Here is a 21,435-nt window from a genome sequence, read left to right as displayed (position 1 = left end):
TTACAAAACTACAAAAATACCAACGTCGCATTTTACCAAATTATTTCTTTAAAAAAGGTTGACAAAAATGTAAAATTAGTGGTTAATAATTAGATCTCTCATTGAAACTATAGATTTTATTAAGTATTAATTTTTTAAAAGGCATAAATACTTTAAAACAACTAATTTTGAGAGAAAAATACGGTGTAGATGGTGTTTCTATAATTTCGAAACATAATATGATTTTTGTGTTTGTACTTTTGGTTTAGTCTCTACAACCCAAATTAATTGTTCCAAATAACCTCCGGATTATTGATTTCTCAGATTATCGCATTAATATTTTTTTAACTAAATAATAATAATATAATTAATTAATTAAATACTACTCATTGGTGGTTATAGAACAAGTTGCTCATACGAGAATCAAAGCAAAAAGAGTAAACAATCTCTTAATTAAAAATATTGATCTTTTGTTATTAGTTAATTAAATTTTATGGCACTTTAACTAGATTAGACTGATCTTTAAAACAAAGAGAATGTGCAATTAGCGCAAACATCATTTATAATATAAAGTAAGGTCAAAATCTGAGTTGAGTCAAAATCACTTAATTTTTTCGCATTTTTATCCGATATTTGCATTTCTCTAAAATTAGAAATGAAAAATTTTAGCGGATGGACAAGCTAAAGGTTTAAAATTTTATTTCTCGTACCTACCTATTTATTTGTATAAAACTTTAACCGTCTGTTTTGAAAAGAGAAATGATGAGGCCGCATACATTTTCCATTATTATTAAAACGTCAACAATCATGAAGAGGGTGTATGCATAACATAAATATTTAATCGAGGTGTTTTCCTACCGAACGATACCTGCTCGTGATATTTAAACAAAAGTCCAGTCGTTCAAATTCATAAAATGGGGGAGATGTTTCTCGAACAAGTCAAACACTGTCGAAAAAAGAAAAATTGGAGCAATTTGCGAGGGCCACTACATAAAAAATTGAGTTCAACAGGTAACGATGCATAATACAAATTATTGTTGTTCAAACAGCGGACATCCGGGCGATGTTTCACCGGAACAAGGAAACAATACAGACCAGGGTCGTCAGGTATACGACTCGATTGTCACGTAATGTTACAGATAAACGTCCCCCATTTGATTATTAATTGAAGGTGTGAGCTTTAATCAGTGGAATGAAAAATAAAACGAAAGTAACACAGGCTTATAGATTTTTATTCCTGTAATAACAGTCGTGAACGTTCTTTATTCGCCGAGGTCTTTTCAGCCTCTGGTTCTTGCGGATGCGAGATATCAATCCCATAATCCGCCAGATCATCGGTATATCTGCAATATTCGGTGAAAAATTCAAGAAACTCTTTCTCCTCTTCGGTGAGCAGTCTCGGAGGGGGCGGCACCGGCTTTGGTGGATTCACAGGAGGAGATCTCCATTTCAGCTCTTTGAAAAAAAATTAAAACGTTACAAGTTAATGAAAGAGAATTTTTAAAGTGGTCAGGAAGCTGTTAACAAAATTAACAAATACTTTATCAACACAATTGAATGCAACACTATTTTTTCTCAAGGGGTGAATAAGTCCATGTATCTTCATGCAACAGATAATACTGAAATAATCATCTTAAAGGATACTAAAGTAGTTGGAATTAACGGCATTGCAACAACATTCTTAAAAATTGTCAACAAATTTATATCGGAACTACTTGCATACATTTGCAACTTATTTTTCTCACAAGGAATTTTTCCATCAAAAAAAAGTGTTTTAAAATTAGCACACAATAAAGGAGGTAAATGTATTCTAATACATCTGTTGATTACGAATTTCGCGAAATGAGTGAGTTTCTGACTGAAAAATGCACTAAAACCTTAAAAAAGTTCAAAAATAATGCAATAGTGAGCTTAATTTTGAAGTTTTTCTGCAAAAATGGTTTAAAAACGTAGCAAATTTGATGATTGGCTATTCTTTAAAAAATATTTGTAACCAAATTTTCTACCTTTCCTTTACACTTTTTCATTTCCAACGAGAACTGAAGATAACTTTTATTCTTTAGAGAGTAACAATGCAAAATAAAAATTCTAACTCAAGCACCTAACATAAATTTGGCAACCAGACATCCAGTTTGTCTTTGTATGGTTAAGTCAATCAAAACTTTGTTCCTTTAGGACTATGAAGTCCACATTAGATTTGAGGCTTTTGGAAGTTTTTGACAAAATTCAGGGAAATAATTGACTTTCTAGCTTAAAAATGAACAGCGATTCACTAAAGTTTGGATGAAATTTTGCAAAACATTTGTGTTTCAAGCTGAAAAACTGCTGAAATGGTTTGGAAAACAAAAAAAATTGTTCCAATTAGATGTTTTTTGATTCAAAATTTTACAAAATAGGTGTGTTTTTGGTCGAAAAATACAATGAAACTTTGAAGAAGTTAAAAAATAGTACAATTGTGAACTGAACTTGAAAGTTTTTAGTCAAATTTTTTTTTTGAATAACAGTGATAATTTGACGATAGTTTGATTATTTATTATTAGTTTTGACAAAGAATAGATACACAAATTTGGGGATTTTTTTAGGAGATTTATAATGAAATTTGGCAACAGTTTCGAGTTCTTGAGTTAAAAAACGCTAAAACAATGTCATTTTAAACTTGAGGTTTTTGGACTTAATTTTTTTTAGAACTTTTCGAAATCCGGGAATTTCAAACTGAAAAATCACCTTAAACGCTTGGAAAATTACAGAACATTGTCATTTTTACACTATTTGGTGTTATTTGATGAATTTAAAAAAATAGAGTATCCAATTGACTGTACCTATATAATTTACGAGAACTGAAGAAAAAAACTTTACTATTAGCAAAATTGTATTTTTGTACAATAGTTTATAACAAAATTTTGTCTAATGGTAAATGATATGATCTAAAACTTTCAAGAAAAAATTTTAAACCAAACATTAACATAAAATTGACCACCAGGTATCGAATTTGTCTTTGTATGGTTAAAAAACAATCAAAAATTTCTTCCTTTAGGACTATGAAGTCCACATTAAGTTTGAGGTTTTTGGATGTTTTTGGCAAAATTCAGGAAAATGAATGACTTTCTAGCTTAAAAATAAACGATTCACTAAACTGAGTACAAAAATTTGCAAAACATTTGTGCTTCATGCTGAAAAATTGCTGAAACGGTTTGAAAAAAAATGTCTTTTTCCACCTAATTAGGTGTTTTTTTATTCTGAATTTCATAAAATATGTGAATTTTCGACAGAAAAATACAACGGAACTTTGAAGAAGTTAAAAAATAGTATAATTATGAACTTAATTTTGAAGTTTTTGTTCAAGAATTCTTGAAAACAACGCAAATTTTATAGTTTGGTTATTTAGGACAGAAAATACAAAAATGTGGCGATTTTTTTTACAAATCTATGATAAAATTCGGTAACAATTTTGAGTTTTCGAGTCAAAAAAGTGTAATAAGGATAAAAAACGGTAAAACAATGTCATTTTGAAATTCAGGTTTTGGACTTTTTCAGAATTTCTCTAAATCCGAAAATTTTGAACTGAAAAATCACCTTACTCGCTAAGAAAATTACAGAACATTGTCTTCTTTACCGTAATTTGGGGTTTTTTAATGAAATTTGCCAAAAAATTAGAGTATTAAATAAAAAAAAATACAAAAACACCTGAAAAAAATATTTTTCGCGACCTAATTTGCTGTTTTGTTTTTCGACTAATTTTAAGTGTAATTGTACATTTTATACAGACTGTTCTGTAGCACACAGCACAAAATTCATATTTTTGTTATTAGTCATTTTTCAAGAAATTTTCGTACAAGCCGGATTTTTTTAAATGCGGAATTTTGACATCATAGTGACATTTCTGATGTCATTGGTTTTAGAACTGTTACGTCATTCTTAATTTTTGTAATGAAAATCGACATTTTTGTCCACTGTTTTAGACCGTACACATCCTAGTTCTTCTTGTAGTATAAGGAAAAAATAAAATAACAAAGTGAAACTAAAAACTGAAAAAATAAATTTAGCAGTTTTTTAAATGTTTTATTTTTTGTTAAATTAGCATAAAAATATTTAGTATTCGGAAATAAAATTAACTAGGCGCCCTCTGGTGATGACTTTTGAACTATGTCGAAAACAGTAAAGAAATTTTCGTAATGCCACATTTAACTGACATTTAATGAATTGTTCAACAATTTCGCGTGTATAGTGTTAATTACTTACAATAGAAAGAATTACTTTAAAAGTACGTGGTGGTAAATACTAGCGTTGACTTTGGTTCTGTACTTTTTCGTGGTATAAAGTGTTTATTGTTGGAACTTGAAAGTGGATAAAAAGTGAAAAATATTTAAATTTTGATTACAAAGTGTTATCAAACAGTTGTCTAATTAAAGATTATAAGTAATGGATCACAGCGAACACAAAGTTTGGCTCAAGAAACCAATAAATTAGTGAAAGTGTTATGAATTTTAGGTTAGAATTTTCCACTGAAAAAATCATGAAATGCTGCGGTAAATCTACAAAACTACAATAAAAATTAACATCTGCTGATACATTTAAACGTAAATTATGCCAAAAGGTAGACTTTTCAATGTCTTTGTAATAATTTTCCAATAAATAAAGTGAACCAAACAGTCATTCGTTATTCGTGTTTTCCTCGTCATCTCTCATTTGTCAACATAAGTTTCTTGTATCAAAGATGCAATAATCATTCCGCATAGGCAATGTAATAATTGTGAAGCCTCAAAATTCGTACAACGCTCAAAATATCCGAATAAACATTTTCCCGTCATTTATGGTTACTGTTTTCGACCTAGCTCAGTGGCGCCCCCAACGGTAATTTTACTTCCGAATAACACCTAAACACAAAAAATAAACAAAAGAAAAACATCACCCTTTATAAAATAAGGCATGAACGAAAAAATAAAACTCTTTGTGTAATCATCTCAATAACTTCTACAACTTTTTTATTTTATTTTCTTCTTATTTTTTTACTTCAATTTTTTGTTTTTTTTATACTAATCAGGAAGATAAGAATGTGTACTATTTAAAACAGTAATAAAAGATGTCAGTTGTTATTTAAAAAAATAAAGTCGACCTGTTCGAGGAATTTTTTGAAAAATGACTCATATGACAAAGATATGAATTTTGTGTGCTATTTTTGGTCCACTCTGTATTATTATGTTTTCTGACATGATGAACGCCATATGGTTTTTATAATAAATAATCCATTCTATTCTAAAGCATTTTGTAATTTGGGCTCTTATGTGCAGCTTTGTGTCTCATTGTGTGCGTGAACATCTCTTTAAAACCTCCGCACGGATTATATACCTCTAGTGGTCCTCTTATGCGGCGGCGAAAACACCTTCTGCAACTTCAGGAAGAGCATTTCAAATTCAAGTAACTGCCTTGCGGCTTGTTGCGCTGCTTTCATCATTTTCGCCTCTTCCCTATAGCAGCTAACTTCCAGTTGCGCCACTTGCTCGGAAGGCATTTGATCGAGACTGATAAGCTCCTCGCGAAATTTCGATTCAATCATTTTCATCATCTCGCTCATGCTCAAATTGGCATCGTTCGGACCGATCCGAGTTTCATAAACGTCTTCGACGAACACGTGCAGATTCAGAACTTCCTCAGCGATTACCAATTTCTTGAATTCCCCATTGATTAGTTCCAAAGCTAATTCCTCCAAGTACTTGGCACGTTCCTCCTCCCACCTGTAATTGCCAATAAATTCCGCACTTATCAACGCATGAGTTATGACCAGAGTCCGGCATTTTCATATTTCTTTAATTAGACAAAACAGTTAAATAAAATTCTTACTGAACTACTGAACGTTTCTCAGAACAAATTCTAGTTTTTAGCGAGACCAACATATTAGGTACTTGTGATACGAGTAAATATCAAAAGAATTATTATTTGAGGTGCGTAGAACCTTTAGGAAAATGAATTCCAACTTAAAATATTTGTTTCATTTACAAAAAAAGACCGACGTTTTGTCAAAATTTAGACTTTCATCCCTCGGGTTTATAATTTTATTGTGTTTGTTGTGTTTTTTTACATTTTTCAGAATTTTGTATATACAAACCAATTTCGACGTTATTTGTACATTAATAATAATAATAATAATAATAGGCCTTTATTAAAGAAAAATATAATATAAATATAAATAAATAATTAATTTTCTTCCGCACTCTTTTTGAAATGACGTTGGAGTTGCATTGAGTTTTACAAAGTTTCATTTGTAAATCAGAGAAACTAAAAAAACTGAAATTAAAGTCTTATCATCTGTAAAACGAAAAACATGTCACTGAAAAACTGAAAAAAACTATTCACAAATGCTCATAAACTCGTATCTGTAATGATACTTAATGATAATGACAATATATCTAACCAAACCCAAAAATGATAGTTGAAGTTTGTTCAAAATAATTTTCTCCAAAGTAAAATGAGCATCTGTATTTTTCTCTACTACAAAAGTAACAAAGTTTTTTCATTTTTTTTTTTAGTATCAACAAAACAACCAAATATCTTGTATTAAGTATTAGCGTTTTGTGATTATGACACCATAAGCATAATTGGGCATTGAACATGATTTCATGATAGATGATAGATTTAGATATTTTGTAAAGTACCTGAAGAATGTCCTACTTAAAAACGCCTAGTTCTTTTGTTTTTCGCTTAAAAAAATAAATTCGAAAATTACAAATTTGGGTTTTTTTTTCAATAATTCAAAAGCTCTTTCAGATAATTTCTTATCCTAACTGAGATTCCCACGGTGGAGCTCGAAAAACAGACACCCTGTAAAATGTAATCTTAAAATTGAACTAAATCGAAATGATTTGAGCTTGAAACCAGATGTAGAAAAACGGTTTTCACTATTGTAATAAGTACCCCTTATAAGTTCAATGCTTTAAAATTTCATAATTTTGTGAGTTTCAAGTTTATAAATTGATACGCGTTTTTGGCGTTTGATAAATTTTAGATTTTATACAGAAGCAGATTACAGAAAACTACAACAATGTTAAGTTAAATTAAATTATACTAAGAAAAAAATTTTTAATAAAATAATAAAAATAAGAGGTTGTCTGAAATTGAAAAATCTAAAAAATGAAAAAAAAACTGTATCTTGAACTAGTAGCGACATTCTTTCTAAACATAAAAATTTTCAGTGAAATAAGGGAATATAAAAATCAAAATTTCAAGTATGGTTTTGGCTTAACCTCGATTATTTTTACGTTTCTGAATTCATTCTTTATGATGTTTATGTTTTTCATCGATTTGTTAGAACAAACTTCCACAAAGACTCACAACTCAATTTCTTTTTGCAGTAAAAGCAAATATCATTGAATTATTCTGACATTATCTCGAAAATTGGCAAACAAGATGAAATATCAATGAAACTGGACATGATATTTTATGATAATTTCACTCAAAATTTGTTGTTTTCTTGGATGTGAGTCTGAGTGGGAGTGTGACGTATTTTTTACAATTCTCAGATAAAACGATGAAGTTTTTCTCTTTAGGTTTTTGAGAAGTTCAAATTTGTTTCTTTTGGCTTTATAATTTTTTAACCTCAGGTTGTTTTAAGTTTTCAGGTTATTTTTTATTTCTATCATTAATTTGGGAAATAAACTTTTTTTAACATTTTGAGATTTGATTTTTGTTTCGCTACAAAAACGAAAAAGTAGAAATTTATTTTTTAGAGGCTTACGATTATATACTTTCAAGATTGGCAATAACGTTTCTAAAATTTGGTGAGGAATTCTCTAACTTTTCATTATTTGGTGGGGTGTGTAAATGTTCAAGTTTTCCCAACTCACTTCCACTTTTCCACATTCTAACTTTAATTAGGAAAATTGACACTTATCCACAATAAATATTTATTTATATTTATATTTATAAATGCCTGACCAAACTAAAAAAAGCTTGTGTTCAACTTGCCAGAAAAACCGATTTTTCCATTCACGACACCTAGGTAATTAATTCCACGTCTAGAAATAATACTTGTTTAAATTTCGTGTGAAATAAGCTCGAAGTTAATACGTTTCAAGTTTTTAAGAAATGCTTCAGTTTTAGTTCATAATAATTTTTACATTTTCAGTTTTCTAAAAATTCATATCTTTGTTATTGAAAAAATCATTTTTCAAGAAATTTTTTTAAACACGGGATTTTGACATTATAGTGACATTTCTGATGTCATTGGTTTTTGAATTGTGACGTCATTCTCATGACAATCGACATTTTTGTTCACTGTTTAAGACAGTACACACTTTATCCCCGGTTTCTTGAATCGGTTATCATTAGATAAATTTTATCGGTTCCATAATTTTTATAAAAACACCAATCAGATCACCTCTACCTTAGCAAGTATCCAACCGACAAAAGTTATCTATCGATAAATCTTTCAAGAAACTGGGGGTCAATCTTTCTGGTAATAAGGAAAAAATGGAAACAAAAACTGAAAAAATTAATTTAATAAAATAAAAAAAATATTGACTATTAAACATAATCGGCATTATCTTTTTGTTCTTAATTTACTTTATAAGCGGCAGTTTTTTTGTAAAATTACCATAAAAATATTTAATATGACACATATATCACACATATAAACAAAAAAATAAACAAAACAACCATCACCTTTTATAAAATAAGGTATGAACAAAAAAATAAAACTCTTTGGGTAATACTCTCAATAACTTCCACAACATTTTTATTTTATTTTCTTAATTTTTTTTGTTTTTTTTTACTTTAACTTGCCAAGAAAACCGATTTTTCCATTCACAACACCTAGATAATAAATCACACGTCTAGAAATAACTAGTTATTGTTTAAAATTCGTTTGAAATAAGCTCGAAGTAAAATTACCATAAAAATATTTAATATGACACATATATCACACATACAAACAAAAAAAATAAACAAAACAACTATCACTTTTTATAAAATAAGGTATGAACGAAAAAATAAAACTCTTTGGGTAATACTCTCAATAACTTCAACATTTTTATTTTATTTTCTTCATTTTTTTGTTTTTTTTTTTGCTTTAACTTGTCAAGAAAACCGATTTTTTCATTCACGAGACCTAGATAATAAATCACACGTCTAGAAATAACTACTTATTGTTTAAAATTTGTTTGAAATAAGCTCGAAGTTGATACGTTTCAAGTTTTTAAGTTCTCAGTTTTAGTTTAGTTTAGTATTTCACTGCTCTCTTGCACAAAATAACAGAATCGTGATCTTTTATTAAGAGTTCTTTTTTATGACCCTTCAAATTTTCAAAAACTGTTAGCGGTACCGAATTTGTCCCTGTTTTTTTTATCAAACAATCTGTTTGCTACTAACTACTAACATTTTTTTTTTCAAAATAAAACAAAAATTGAAACCCATCATCTATTTTCTCAAGAAACATCTCACTCGCTTTTTTAAAAATTTATCGACTTAAAACCCGAACTTATGACTTACGAAATCCCACTCGCTAATTTCTCGATAAGTTCCTGCAGCGAGTTGATCTCAGCATTGAATAATTCCTCCGCCCGAGCCATTCCCTCTTGCACATTTTCCAAAGGAACGGCCAACTCCTCGGAATGCAGGAGGGAGTTCAAGTTTTGAAGTTCCATAAATCTGAAAACGTCGAGTAGTTGATTCGGGTCAGTAAAATACAGCGCTGGCTCTTTCTGACTCGCGCAGTCTTCCCGAAACTGGTTGATTAAATCTTCCAACGAGGCAGTTTCGTCAGTCACATTCAGGCGGTATTTACCGAAAATGGACGACACTTCCTGAAACGCAGCAAGATCTCCCTCTTGCATGTAGTAGTAATCATGCTCCTTCCTCCAGGATATGGGGCTGACCAGGTAGAGAAACCTCTGGTACAACTTACAGTTACGCCACTTTTCCTCAGTGCTGTACAGAACTGACTTCAAAGCGCCATACTCTCGAGATAACTGGCGATATTCCTCGTATTTTTCCTGGGCTAACATTGCTTCCCGATCTGACTCTTTCAGCAAGTTCATCGAGGAGGTGTGATCATTGTACAGGAACTCCTCGAAGGTGTTGACATAAGTCTGATAATTGTCTTTAATCCGGTCAATTTCCTTCTGCTCCAGGATCAAGCTCTCATCAATCAGCATAATATCGTCACCTCTGTACCCAGTCAGGATTTTAGTCTTCAGCACATCTCGCACCGTCTGTATGTAACGACTCAATTTCAGTTTTTCAGGGATCGGTCTCCCTTGCACAATCGTGAAAAATTCAGGATCCACGTCTTGCACCATCTTCGCGCTCCTAATTTCAGGCTCTTTAACGTACAAGCGGTTCAGCATATCGCCTTGTTGCCTCGACTTGTAATTGTGCCGTTCGTTGTACTTGTAACCCATTTCCTTGCGCCTCAAGTCGGACCTCCACTCCTTGGTCATGACTTTGTGGGCGAACTCCTCGTGGTCCTTCGGGTAGACGAACGGGGACGGCTCATTGAGCAAATCCCGCTGATTCCGGTCATTTATCCCAGTTCCTGCAGTGAAATACCGTTTCTTGATCCTTGGCAGTTTCAGAGGCTCCTTCTTTTGGGTGATTCGGCGCGATTTCGGCTCTCTTGTCCGCTCAAAGTGCACTTTTTTCGAGTTTTTGTCGCAGTTTACTTTGAGGGATGAGCGGTCTGGGGAGACGGTGCTGGGGCATGAAGGGGTGGCGAGGGAGGTGGAAGACATGGCTGCACATATTGAGGCATAGGTGGGCACTGGGTCGGGGCGAAATATTTTACAATGTTCATGTTCCGTCATTATGAGAAGTTTTGTCAATACGTGGGGGTTGCTACAGAAATAAATTGTTTAATCAATATGACGTGCAGCTTCATCTTTGATTTTTTTGTTGGAGAAATCTCGTCGTTATTCAGAAATTATATTAACTAGACGCCCTCTGGTGATGACTTTTGAACTATGTTGAAAACAGTAACGAAATTTTCGTAATTCCACATTTAAATGACATTTAATGAATTTTTTAACAATTTTGAATGTATAGTGTTAATTACTTACATTAGAAAGAATCACTTTAAAAGTACGTGGTGGTAAATACTAGCTTTAACTTTGATTCTGTGGTTTTTCGTGGTATAAAGTGTTTATTGTTGAAACTTGAAAGTGGATAAAAAGTGAAAAAGATTTACATTTTGATTACAAAGTGTTATCGAACAGTTGTCTAATTAAAGATTAGAAGTAATGGATCACAGCGAACACAAAGTTGGGCTCAAGAAACCAATAAATAAGTGAAGTGTGTGAATTTTAGGTTAGAATTTTTCCACTGAAAAAATCATGAAATGCTGCGGTACATCTACAAAACTACAATAAAGATTAACAACTGCTAATACATTTAAACGGAAATTATGCCAAAAGGTAGGCTTTTCAATGTCTTTGTAATAATTTTCCAATAAAGAAAGTGAACCAAACAGTCATTCGTTATTCGTGTTTTCCTCGTCATCTCTCATTTGTCAACATAAGTTTCTTGCATCAAAGATACAATAGTCATTCCGCATAGGCAATGCAATAATTGTTAAGCCTCAAAATTCGTACAACGCTCAAAATATCCGAATAAACATATTCCCACCATTTATGGTTACTGTTTTCGACCTAGCTCAGTGGCGCCCCCAACGGTAATTTTACTTCCGAATAAAATATTTCGGGTCTGGAGATGCGTCCTAGTGTTTTATTCATTTAGTTTACGCCTTTGAATTTGTGTGGAACGTTTTTGTTTATTTATAGTCTCATTTCTTGTGCCATTTCGAATAATTTATCAAAAAACTTTGAAAGTGTCAAGTTTAAAATTGGGGGTTTTGCTCATCGAGAATTTATTCCTCTTTTTCAATTAGAATGTATTTAATTTTTAATTAAATAAATATTGGCTTGTGTTAATTGCTTCGATAACATCGTAATTTATGTTTTAATTGTAAACATGAGACATGATACAACATTCATAACATTCCCAACTTGCATTTTAAGATAATTGTGGATAATTAACACTTAACCTTAGCTCTAGTAAAAATTTTGGGTCATGTTTTTTGCGTTTAAGCCGGTTTAGGCAGAAAGTTTTAAACTAAATTATTGGTAATTTCATATTTTTATGAATTAAAGGACTGCTGAGTTTATAGATCAAAAATGTGCTTACACACGGTTTTTGTATCTTTTTTGCTTATTTTTTGACGCAATTTTGCAAAATAATTGCGTTTTTGGTCAAATTTGCCAACTTTTCAGTTTTTTTACCTTACTTTGGCAATCAACGTGTTTTAAATGACATTCAAAATTAAAAAGTCACATTTTTTATAGTGATTTTTCAACTAATTTTTGGTACAATTTCGTAAAAAATGTACTAAAAGCTCTTGAAACCTAAGCAAAATTTTACAGGACTGCTGAGTTTATAGGTCAAAAATTAGCTTATACACTTAAAAAAAGACGTTTTTTATACATTTTTTAATTATTTGTTGACGCACTTTTGAAAAATAACTGCGTTTTTGGCCAAATTTGGCAACTTTTCAGCTTTTTTACCTTACTTTGGCAATCAACGTGTTTTAAGTGACATTCAAAAAGAGAAAAATTACACTTTTTATAGCGATTTTTTTAACTAATTTTTGGTACAATTTCGTAAAAAACATACTAAAAGCTCTTGAGACTTAGGAAAATTTCACGATAGGAGTGCTGAATTATCGGTCAAAAACGAACTTACACACCTAAAAAACAAAAAAATAACACGTTTTTTTATATCATTTTTGCTTATTTGTTGACACAATTTTCCAAAATAATTACGTTTTGGCCAAATTCGGCTACTTTTCAGTTTTTTTACCTTACTTTAGCAATCAACGTGTTTTAAGTGACAAAAGATAAACCTCAATTTTTATAGTGATTTTTCATCTAATTTATAGTAGAATTTCGTAAAAAACGTACTAAAAGCCCTTGAGATGTAAGCAAAATTTCACGAAAGAACTGCTGAGTTTATAGGTCAATATAAACACACAGGTTACACACTTAAAAAAAAATATAACCCTTTTTCTTGAAGTTCTTATTAAACATTTAGTGATTTTTTGACTTATTAATGACGAAACGTGTTTCTGACTAAAAAACACTGAACCTAATTTCTTTAATCTTTCAATTTAAATGTTTAAACACTCGAAAAAGACAACCATTCAGGCAATTTTTGACCAAATTCTGAATTTTTTTAGCATTTTTTGTCACAATTTCCCAGAACAATTTGTTTCTGAGTGTCAAAAGAGTATTTAAACATCCACAAAAAGAAAATGACACTCTTTACTAAAAAAATTCCCAAGCTCTTAAGTGATACGAAACATATGTCATTTCGACAAGTTTCAAGATTTTTAAGCAAGCATTTAGTTTTTTTTTAAGTAATTTGGTAATTTTTTGCTTATTGCTGCTGCAATTTTGCAAAAAAATTGCTATTTTGGACAAAAAAAGATGTAAGATACTCGAGAAAGCGTTTACTTAACCCTTAATTAAATCAAGCTTTTTTCTGTTTATATGAAAGAATAATTTTTTCAATTGGCAATTGACCTAGCCTGATATTCAAACTGTAAAAGCTTATACACCTTTTCCAATTGTAATAGTTCAGAATATATCAGATTAATTTCAGGAAGTACATTTGACACTCTCTGAAATACAATTAATTCTTTTGAAACATAACTGGAAAAAGTCTAGTTTTTTTTGAGATCGTTATGACTGTTTTTCGTTTGTCCAACTTTTATCAAAAAAATAACAAAATAATAGTAAACGCTGAAAAGACGATTCTACAGATACTTGATTCATTCGGATTTCTTAGAAAATAGAATTATTTTTTGGATTTTTCTCTGATATCAAAAACAATTATTGGAAGTGAATCTTCGTAGGAGATATGTTTCGAAAGATGAGGGTTTCATTGTTTGTCATTTTTTGTGGAAGAAGATTTATTTTCAAGTTTTTTTAACGTTTTGTTTGGAGATACCTATCACTTTATAAAATCTGTTTGATTTTGAAAGAGAATTCCTTTCATTGGGTAATTTTTTATGAGTTGCAGTTTTGTTTTTAGGATTAATAAATGCTTTTATCCACTATTTTATAGTAAAAAATTACAATATTATTGGTACAAGTAAAGGCCGGAACAACAAGAGAGATCACTATGTGACCTTAGTGATTGAGGAGCCTTAAATTTTTTCAAACAAAAGGAAACAAGAAAGAACAAGTTTTTACTCAAAGTCTCTTATTACCAAATAAAAATATTAATAAATTTAGAAATTCACTTTTTGGTCAAAAATTGTTGCTTTTTGACTTTTTTCCTTGATTGTAGAAGAATAAATTACCAAAAAAAAATATATATATGAAACGTAAAGCTAGTGTTCACTTTCCGATATTTAATTTTAATTTAAACTTTTATTATTAAAGAACATCTATGAATAAAATAATTATAAAATAAAAATGTAAAATTTGTCTTGTGTGAGGAAAATACATTTTGTAAAAAATTGTTTTATAAGAAAAATAGCTGATGAAGGCATGTTTCATGCCGAAACGTCCGTAAATGTACTAATTGTTAAATAAAAAGGATCTGGAAGCCAGAATTACATTGAATAATCAAAAAGTACTCGTAAATATTTATTTGTACAAGTAAGTTAATCATAAATCACAACAGAATACATGGCATTGGTTTCTGATTATCAGAAACTAAACTTCTTGGTAATTGTTGATAAGTAATTCTTTTTTAAATATTTCGAAGTTATTATTTATATTTTTTATTTCCTTTAGAATTATACTCTTAGTACTTAACTATTACATCTGTTTATCACCCTTCTCCTCTTTCCATTTTTTATTTCCTCGTTCTTTCTCTGCTACGACGAATTATCTCCGAAAATTCTTTTTCTTGACAGATTTAGCCTTGTTTTTGAGAATAAAAATAAAGATAAAAGGGTGCATAATAGTCTGTTATTATACGAGTTTTTTAACACGACATATCTTCGCACGAAAGGGGAATTTGCGAGGAGTGTTTTAAAGGATTAAGTATATTATTTTTGAGAAAGTAGTATTTTATGCAATGACCTTTACAAAATCCTAACGTTGTAAACAACCTTTTGAACCACTCTGTATATGTAGTCAAAAAGTTGAACCAAAATATACCCTCATGTTATTTTCTATCTCCAATTTAGCACAATTTCACAAAAAACGTGTTCAAACGCTTGTAAAAAGCAAAAACATTTACTCAAAAAATTCGATCAAATTAATTTCAGCTTTCAGCGGTTTTTGAAAGTCTTTTTTCTCGTCTTCTTTGCGACTAATTATTTTGCTTCGCCGACTTGAACCACTCACAGAAATGAATTTCCTTTAATCTGAGCAAAAAAAAGTAACATTTTGCCCTTGCTAGGTTTACAAATTTTCTCCGGATCAATAACCCCCTAATGACAATAATAGGCAACAGATCCACTAATAAAAGAAGCAATGACCGCGCGGAAAGCCGTAACCAGCTTATTTTAAGACCTGCTTTTTCCTTATTAGTTTGATTCCTCTTCGGTAATTTGAAAAGTGAATTTCAATTAAACAAACATCTCAATCATTCTTTTTCACGCATCGCCGAAACTCCGGAAAATATCACTTATTTCCAACTTTCGGCAAACGGCACAATAGAGCCACATTTAGATGCTATCACTGTTGATTCTACCCTTTCACATAAATTTAACTATGGGCATGCTGCCATAAAACGTCAAATAAATAAAGCCTCATCGAAAATTCCCGCTTCGTTGTTTGATTTTATTCGGAATCAGTGGACGTTTTGTCAGCTGTTGCTCGAACAAGAAACGCGCTGTTTATTTTAATATCAATGACAGGGAGAAGTAGTTTTATTTCTTGCAGTGATAAATGAACCAACTGGTTATGCACACTGTAATTTATTTCGTTATCACTTCCTTAAATTCGTGCGATTGATGGAAATTTTAACCGTCTACGTGCAGGAATTATTATTTATTCAACGTATTTGATGGATGATCTTTGAATCGTAATGTGATTGTGTTCGTAAATAATACATCAGGGCAAAAACGGGATTTAACCGTCATTTATCCAACGGCCATATCGATGAATATACAGGGTGTCCCAACGATGTGACAAAGTCCATTACTGACCTTTGAATGTTAGAAAATATATCTTTTTTTTAACGAAAACCCTAGATACTAATCCCTGACCCAACTATGATTATTTTCAAATAATATATAGGGTGTTCCCAAAATTAGCTACAACACAGACCTATGTTTTTTTTAATGGAACCTATATTTTCTTGCATTTTCGGAAGTAGCTTTTAACACTGATGTTATTGGTCGATTTTGATTTTTTTTTAAATAATTCGATTTTCTTTACGAAAACACGTTTTTTTTAATCATTAGATAAAAACTAAGAATCTCAATATATAAATTTAGATTAAAATCGTCAATATTAAAAGCTACGTCGAACAATGCAATTAATTTAGGGTGTATTTAAAAACATAACTTTAGTGTTTTTAAATATTGGAACACCTGTATATACAGCCTGTTCCGTCTAAAACCCACATCAGAAGTATTGAATGTTCTAATAAAAATATTTATTTGAAGAAAGTTGATACTCAGCCATAATTCGTTGAGTTCTGCTCAATGAAAATATTTTCAAGATGGCGACACTTCCGGTTATACCGGAAGTCAGTATCAACTTTCTTATTTTAAATGGAAATCTATGTTTTTCATTACATTTTTGAATTAGGTCAGTTATTTTAAAGTCGTTTTTCTTAACTTTCCCTATACCTAAGTTTAACCGTTTTCGATATATTTAAGATTTTTTGAAAATTTTTGAATTTGCACCGGCACTTAAAAAATCGGTAACTCTCTTAGTTTTAAAGATTACGAAATCATATTTGGAGAATTAAAACATAAAGCCTAAATAAGTTCTCCAGTGTGTTCAAAATTGGAAAAGAATTTAAGAAACCCAAAAATTTTAAGGTTAAGTTGGGACAAGTTCAAATAACTTTTTTCAAATGGGATGATCCAATTTTAATTTTTTTAAGTGAAGGAGAATTTTTTCTGTATCTAATTATATTAGCATCCTTATACCTATCTGTGATAATTTTCAAGTTATGTTGGTTTTTCTGACATTGTAGAAAGTTTCTTACCAACCACAGCTATTTTTTGCATAAATTGTTATAAAAACATTTCTGATTAAACATACGACAAACTCTGTTCAAAATTGTGTTGTCCGGCTGTGAAAACAAAATAAATTCATTGAAAGTTGAATTAAAAAACTTTAATTTTTCACATTTTTTCTCAAGTTTCCATGGCAACCTATGAGAAAAGGCCCGTGGCTAGTGAATTTCTCAATCCCAACAAAAAGTTATTGTAACTTGAAAACTATTAAACATAAGTATAGGGAATACTAATACAGATCGATGCAGAATTAAATTTTCTACGATTTAATGAAATAAAACTTGTGGCATTTCATTTGAAAAAATTGAGTTATGGGTGCTTAAAGTTCTGAAAATTTAACTTTAAACATTTGGGGTTTGTTATTTTTTTTTAGAAATTCGAAAACACCAAAGAAAAGATCTAGGCTTCCTCTTTCAAATGAGCTAAAAAATATTTCCGAAATTTAAAAAATGGTAGAGTTATCGATTTTTGAAGTGGAAGGTACGAATTAAAAAAAATTAAAAACCCTAAATATTTCGTAAACGGCGAAACTTAGGTATACGAGAAGCATATAAAAACTACGTTAAAATAACTCTAGTAATCCAAAAATGCATTAAAAAATATAGCCTTCCATGTAAAATAAGAAAGTTGACAGCGATTTCCGGTATAACCGGAAGTTTCACCACTTTGAAATTATTTTCATTAAGAAGGACCTAAGAGATTATGGTTGTATACAAATTTTCAGATGACTATCGTTATTAAAACTACCAATACTTTTAATATATATAATTTAAAAAGAAGAAAAAGTTAATATCTCTAGTAATAAATAAGCTAAGCTTTTTCGGACCGTTGGCACAGCCTGTATTTATGATAACTGATAACGCATCCAGAAGGGAACAAAAAGGCTTTGTAAAGTGAGAACAATCCAATTGTTACATTTCCATAACTGTCTTTAAACAAGATTTGTGAAAAATTGTGCAAGGACGTGGTAGAAAAGAGTTAATAATCGCATAAAAGGCAACTTCAAATGTGCGCTTCATATTTTCCAGAGCGACATTTTATTGAAGTCCCCTAGGTAAGACAGTTATTTTTAGAATTACTCAGAGGGTTGTTTACTCTGTTTGACTTGACGTTTGTAGTCTGAATTTATTTGTCTGCGGAAACTCCGAATTGAAAAAAAGGCCAATAAATAAATGAAAATTTGTGTATTTTCTTGTTGACACTAAGCTAACTTTATCGGACCCTTTTAACTGAATCCAGCTGTACATTCCACGACCCATTGATTACACAACAGAGAGGAGAAAAGTCTTTAGATTGTAGTGGAAAAACGGCTCCGGGCCAACTGGTGTGTATTTTACACAAAGCACTGAAATCTCTCTATTATGAATGAGTGAAGGGATTTTTTAAACAAAGCAAACAATTCCACGTCGTGTGGCTTGAAGCAACACAACTTTTAATGCTCCCCTTTCTAATCAAAAATCTGCGTTTGCAAGATGGTTGCCTCACTGGTGACACGTAGTTTGCAGACGCTGTGTTTCTCGAAACCCTTTCATTGATCATAAATTTAGATCGAGTTTGAGATTGTGGTAATTGCTTTCAATTTTACGACAGCTTTGCGGAGAAACTCGGTCTTGGCGTGTTCTGCTGCTCCTTTCAAGGGAAAACTTCTCAAAACTGTTATTAATGACAATATCGACTCGACGTTCGCTGAGTTATCAATTTGATTAAAAAAGGATTTATTAATCGGCTCCAAGTCATTTCCTCGCAGCTAAAGTACCTGCTTCAGCGCGAAATTACTTTCATATTCCAAACACAGTCATCTTCCATTTTTTTACTGTGCAATTATTTATTGGTTGTAGGTGAAATTTTTAAATGAAAAATAGCTTCAGTTTTTTTAATATTGCGTGTGGCCATCTAATTAAAAGTTCGCACTTTTACAAAACTTTTCTTGTACACGCACTATATGAAATAAATTTTCTGTCACGTCATGGAAACAATTATATCAAAATTGTCCTGAGAATATTTTAATTTTGGCTATAATTTTCGAGTGTCACACACTTTTAAAACGGTAATGTTCCTGATGTAGTACTTTTTTTTACATCAAAACGATTTCTACTTTGGAAAATGGTTTAAAAAAATGAATGAAAATTATTGAATCATCAAATTTTGAACCGTCATCATGACACGGTATTTTTTTATCTGAAAATAACTAACTCTAGTTAACCTTATTGAATTACATATTAATTACAAGGATATATGTTATAGAATTGTACACTATAATAATGCAGAGTTGTATCATTTATGTTATGTAACGTAATTGTATAGTTTTTTATACGTTCCAACATAAAAAGAACGCTGGTCTGGTGTACAATTGACTTTATGAGCTTGACAATTTTCTTTGCTCAAACTACTCTTTCCGCCAACTGTCTAGCCACTTTTACGAAGAGAATGAGAAACTGTTTTCAATTAATTTGGTTGTATTTCAGTGGCACTCCACTGGAAGAATATTAAGAGTTTTTGGAACTTTTTATTATTTAATTTGGCACCAAAGTAAGTGCGATATAAATTCACAGACTATCAAATGAATTTCCAGGACAAATTTATAATTTAATCCTTTATTATTAAAATCTTAGTCATATACGTAGATATTACTAAAGTTATTTTTAGATAATATAATAAACAACAAACTTCTGATTAGATTCCAGCCAGGTAAACATGCAAAGCAGCATGATATGCAAACCAAAAAAGGTGATTGTTGATTTTAGTTTCAGTCAATATTTTGCGTTTCTGTTATCAAACAAAATAAGAAATTATTATGTCTAAAGAATTATGAAAAATGCAGAAAAAAATTAAAATAAATGATCATTATTAAATTATTAAATAATTGTAAGTCGGAAATATTTACTTTTGTCCAGTTATAGTCCAAAGATTTTATTTTGGTTTACTTTCAAACTAATTAAATTATAGCTAAATTAATAATGAATATGAGTCATTCATTTTCAGCTAAATTTTCAATAATTTCATTAGCGTAGATTTGAAAAAAAGGGTACAATGTCTAAATCCACGAGAATCAATTATTGATTTGATATAACTTTAGCTCTTTAGTTCTGTCCAGAACAGATATTGGAATAAGCCTGCGTCTTGAGAACACATTTTTATCATACAAAATAATTGTGTTTTTTTTTCTTAAATATAGTATGATTCAAAATAGACTTTTTGGCTTAACAAAACTTCTGAGACTATTCTTAAGAATCAAAAATGAAGTGTTATTAAAATAATATTAAGTAATTAGTATTTCAAGAAAATCAAGAAACGTTTTTATTCTTGTTTAGGTATGGTCAAGAATCAAGATAACATCAAGACACGTGTTCAAATTGTTCATACATGTAACAGTGTTCAAGAATAAAAAATCTTGAAATGTTGAATCTTTTTAATAAGCTGTTTGATTTCTGATTTTAATCATTAGCAATTGTAGTATAATTTGCAAATAAAAGGTAACTTTTAGCAGATGTTTTGTATTACTCACGTTTTGTACGACATTTTTTCGTTTTTTTGACGATGACGAATCTATGATTTTTGACGTATTGTTATTAAAATTTCTATCGACTGTGAGATGCCATGCCAATGAGTAAATAAAATTGTTTTCGTTAGAAAGTTGAACGTAATTGATAAGGAAGAATTGGAAATAGTGGAGATTTTTTGTCTTAGTGAAACATTAACAATGGGCAACACCAAAATTCCTCTTGAGACGAACAGTAGTTACATTTTATGTTTTGTCATTCATTGTAATTTTTGGGATAAGTGCAAATACAAATTTGTTTTTTTTTTCTTGGCTAGGTTTTAATAATTTTAATCTGACTTTCTCATTCAGAAAAGTTAAAAAACGTGGTCTTGATTTGATTAATTTTTTGGTGCAGAATGCAAAACCGAAATTTGTTTATTTCTCTGGATCCCGCTTTTTCGAAATACGTATTTTAGGTCGTGTTTTACAAAAAATTGATCTAGAAAACAAAACTAAGAAAAACTGAAATAACGTATCCAAAATTAAGAAACATATTATTATTTACAAAAAATATTCTAAAACTGAGCAAAGCCTGATTTCCTAAATGTTTTTCATAATACGAGTATTTAAAGATGGAAAAGTTACCGAAAAATCTTTTGTAGTTTCTTATTTATTGAAATAAGGCTAAAATTAACTTTCAGTTCAAAATCGTCACGTTCCAATAAAATTGTAGCTACTATGTATTTTCAAATACTTAAAAATATAAATTACGAGACACAATTTT

At 30.4% G+C, this 21,435-nt stretch overlaps 1 protein-coding gene across 1 annotated transcript; it reads right to left on the bottom strand.

Moving 5' to 3' along the window:
• Positions 1-1,195: 1,195 nt before the first annotated feature.
• On the bottom strand, positions 1,196-10,846 carry LOC100141725 (cilia- and flagella-associated protein 100). The gene is made up of 3 exons (XM_001808659.4): positions 9,460-10,846; positions 5,326-5,711; positions 1,196-1,434 (listed from the first exon to the last, which is right to left on the bottom strand). Exons 1-3 carry the CDS (start codon positions 10,770-10,772, stop codon positions 1,211-1,213), a joined length of 1,923 nt encoding a protein of 640 aa, XP_001808711.1. The 5' UTR covers positions 10,773-10,846; the 3' UTR covers positions 1,196-1,210.
• Positions 10,847-21,435: the final 10,589 nt, after the last annotated feature.

Source organism: Tribolium castaneum, chromosome 1 (genome assembly GCF_031307605.1).
Source record: "Tribolium castaneum strain GA2 chromosome 1, icTriCast1.1, whole genome shotgun sequence".
Classification (NCBI taxonomy): Eukaryota; Metazoa; Arthropoda; class Insecta; order Coleoptera; family Tenebrionidae; genus Tribolium; species Tribolium castaneum.
The sequence above is the reverse complement of the archived record's forward strand: the minus strand, read 5'-3'. Positions and strand labels throughout refer to the sequence as shown.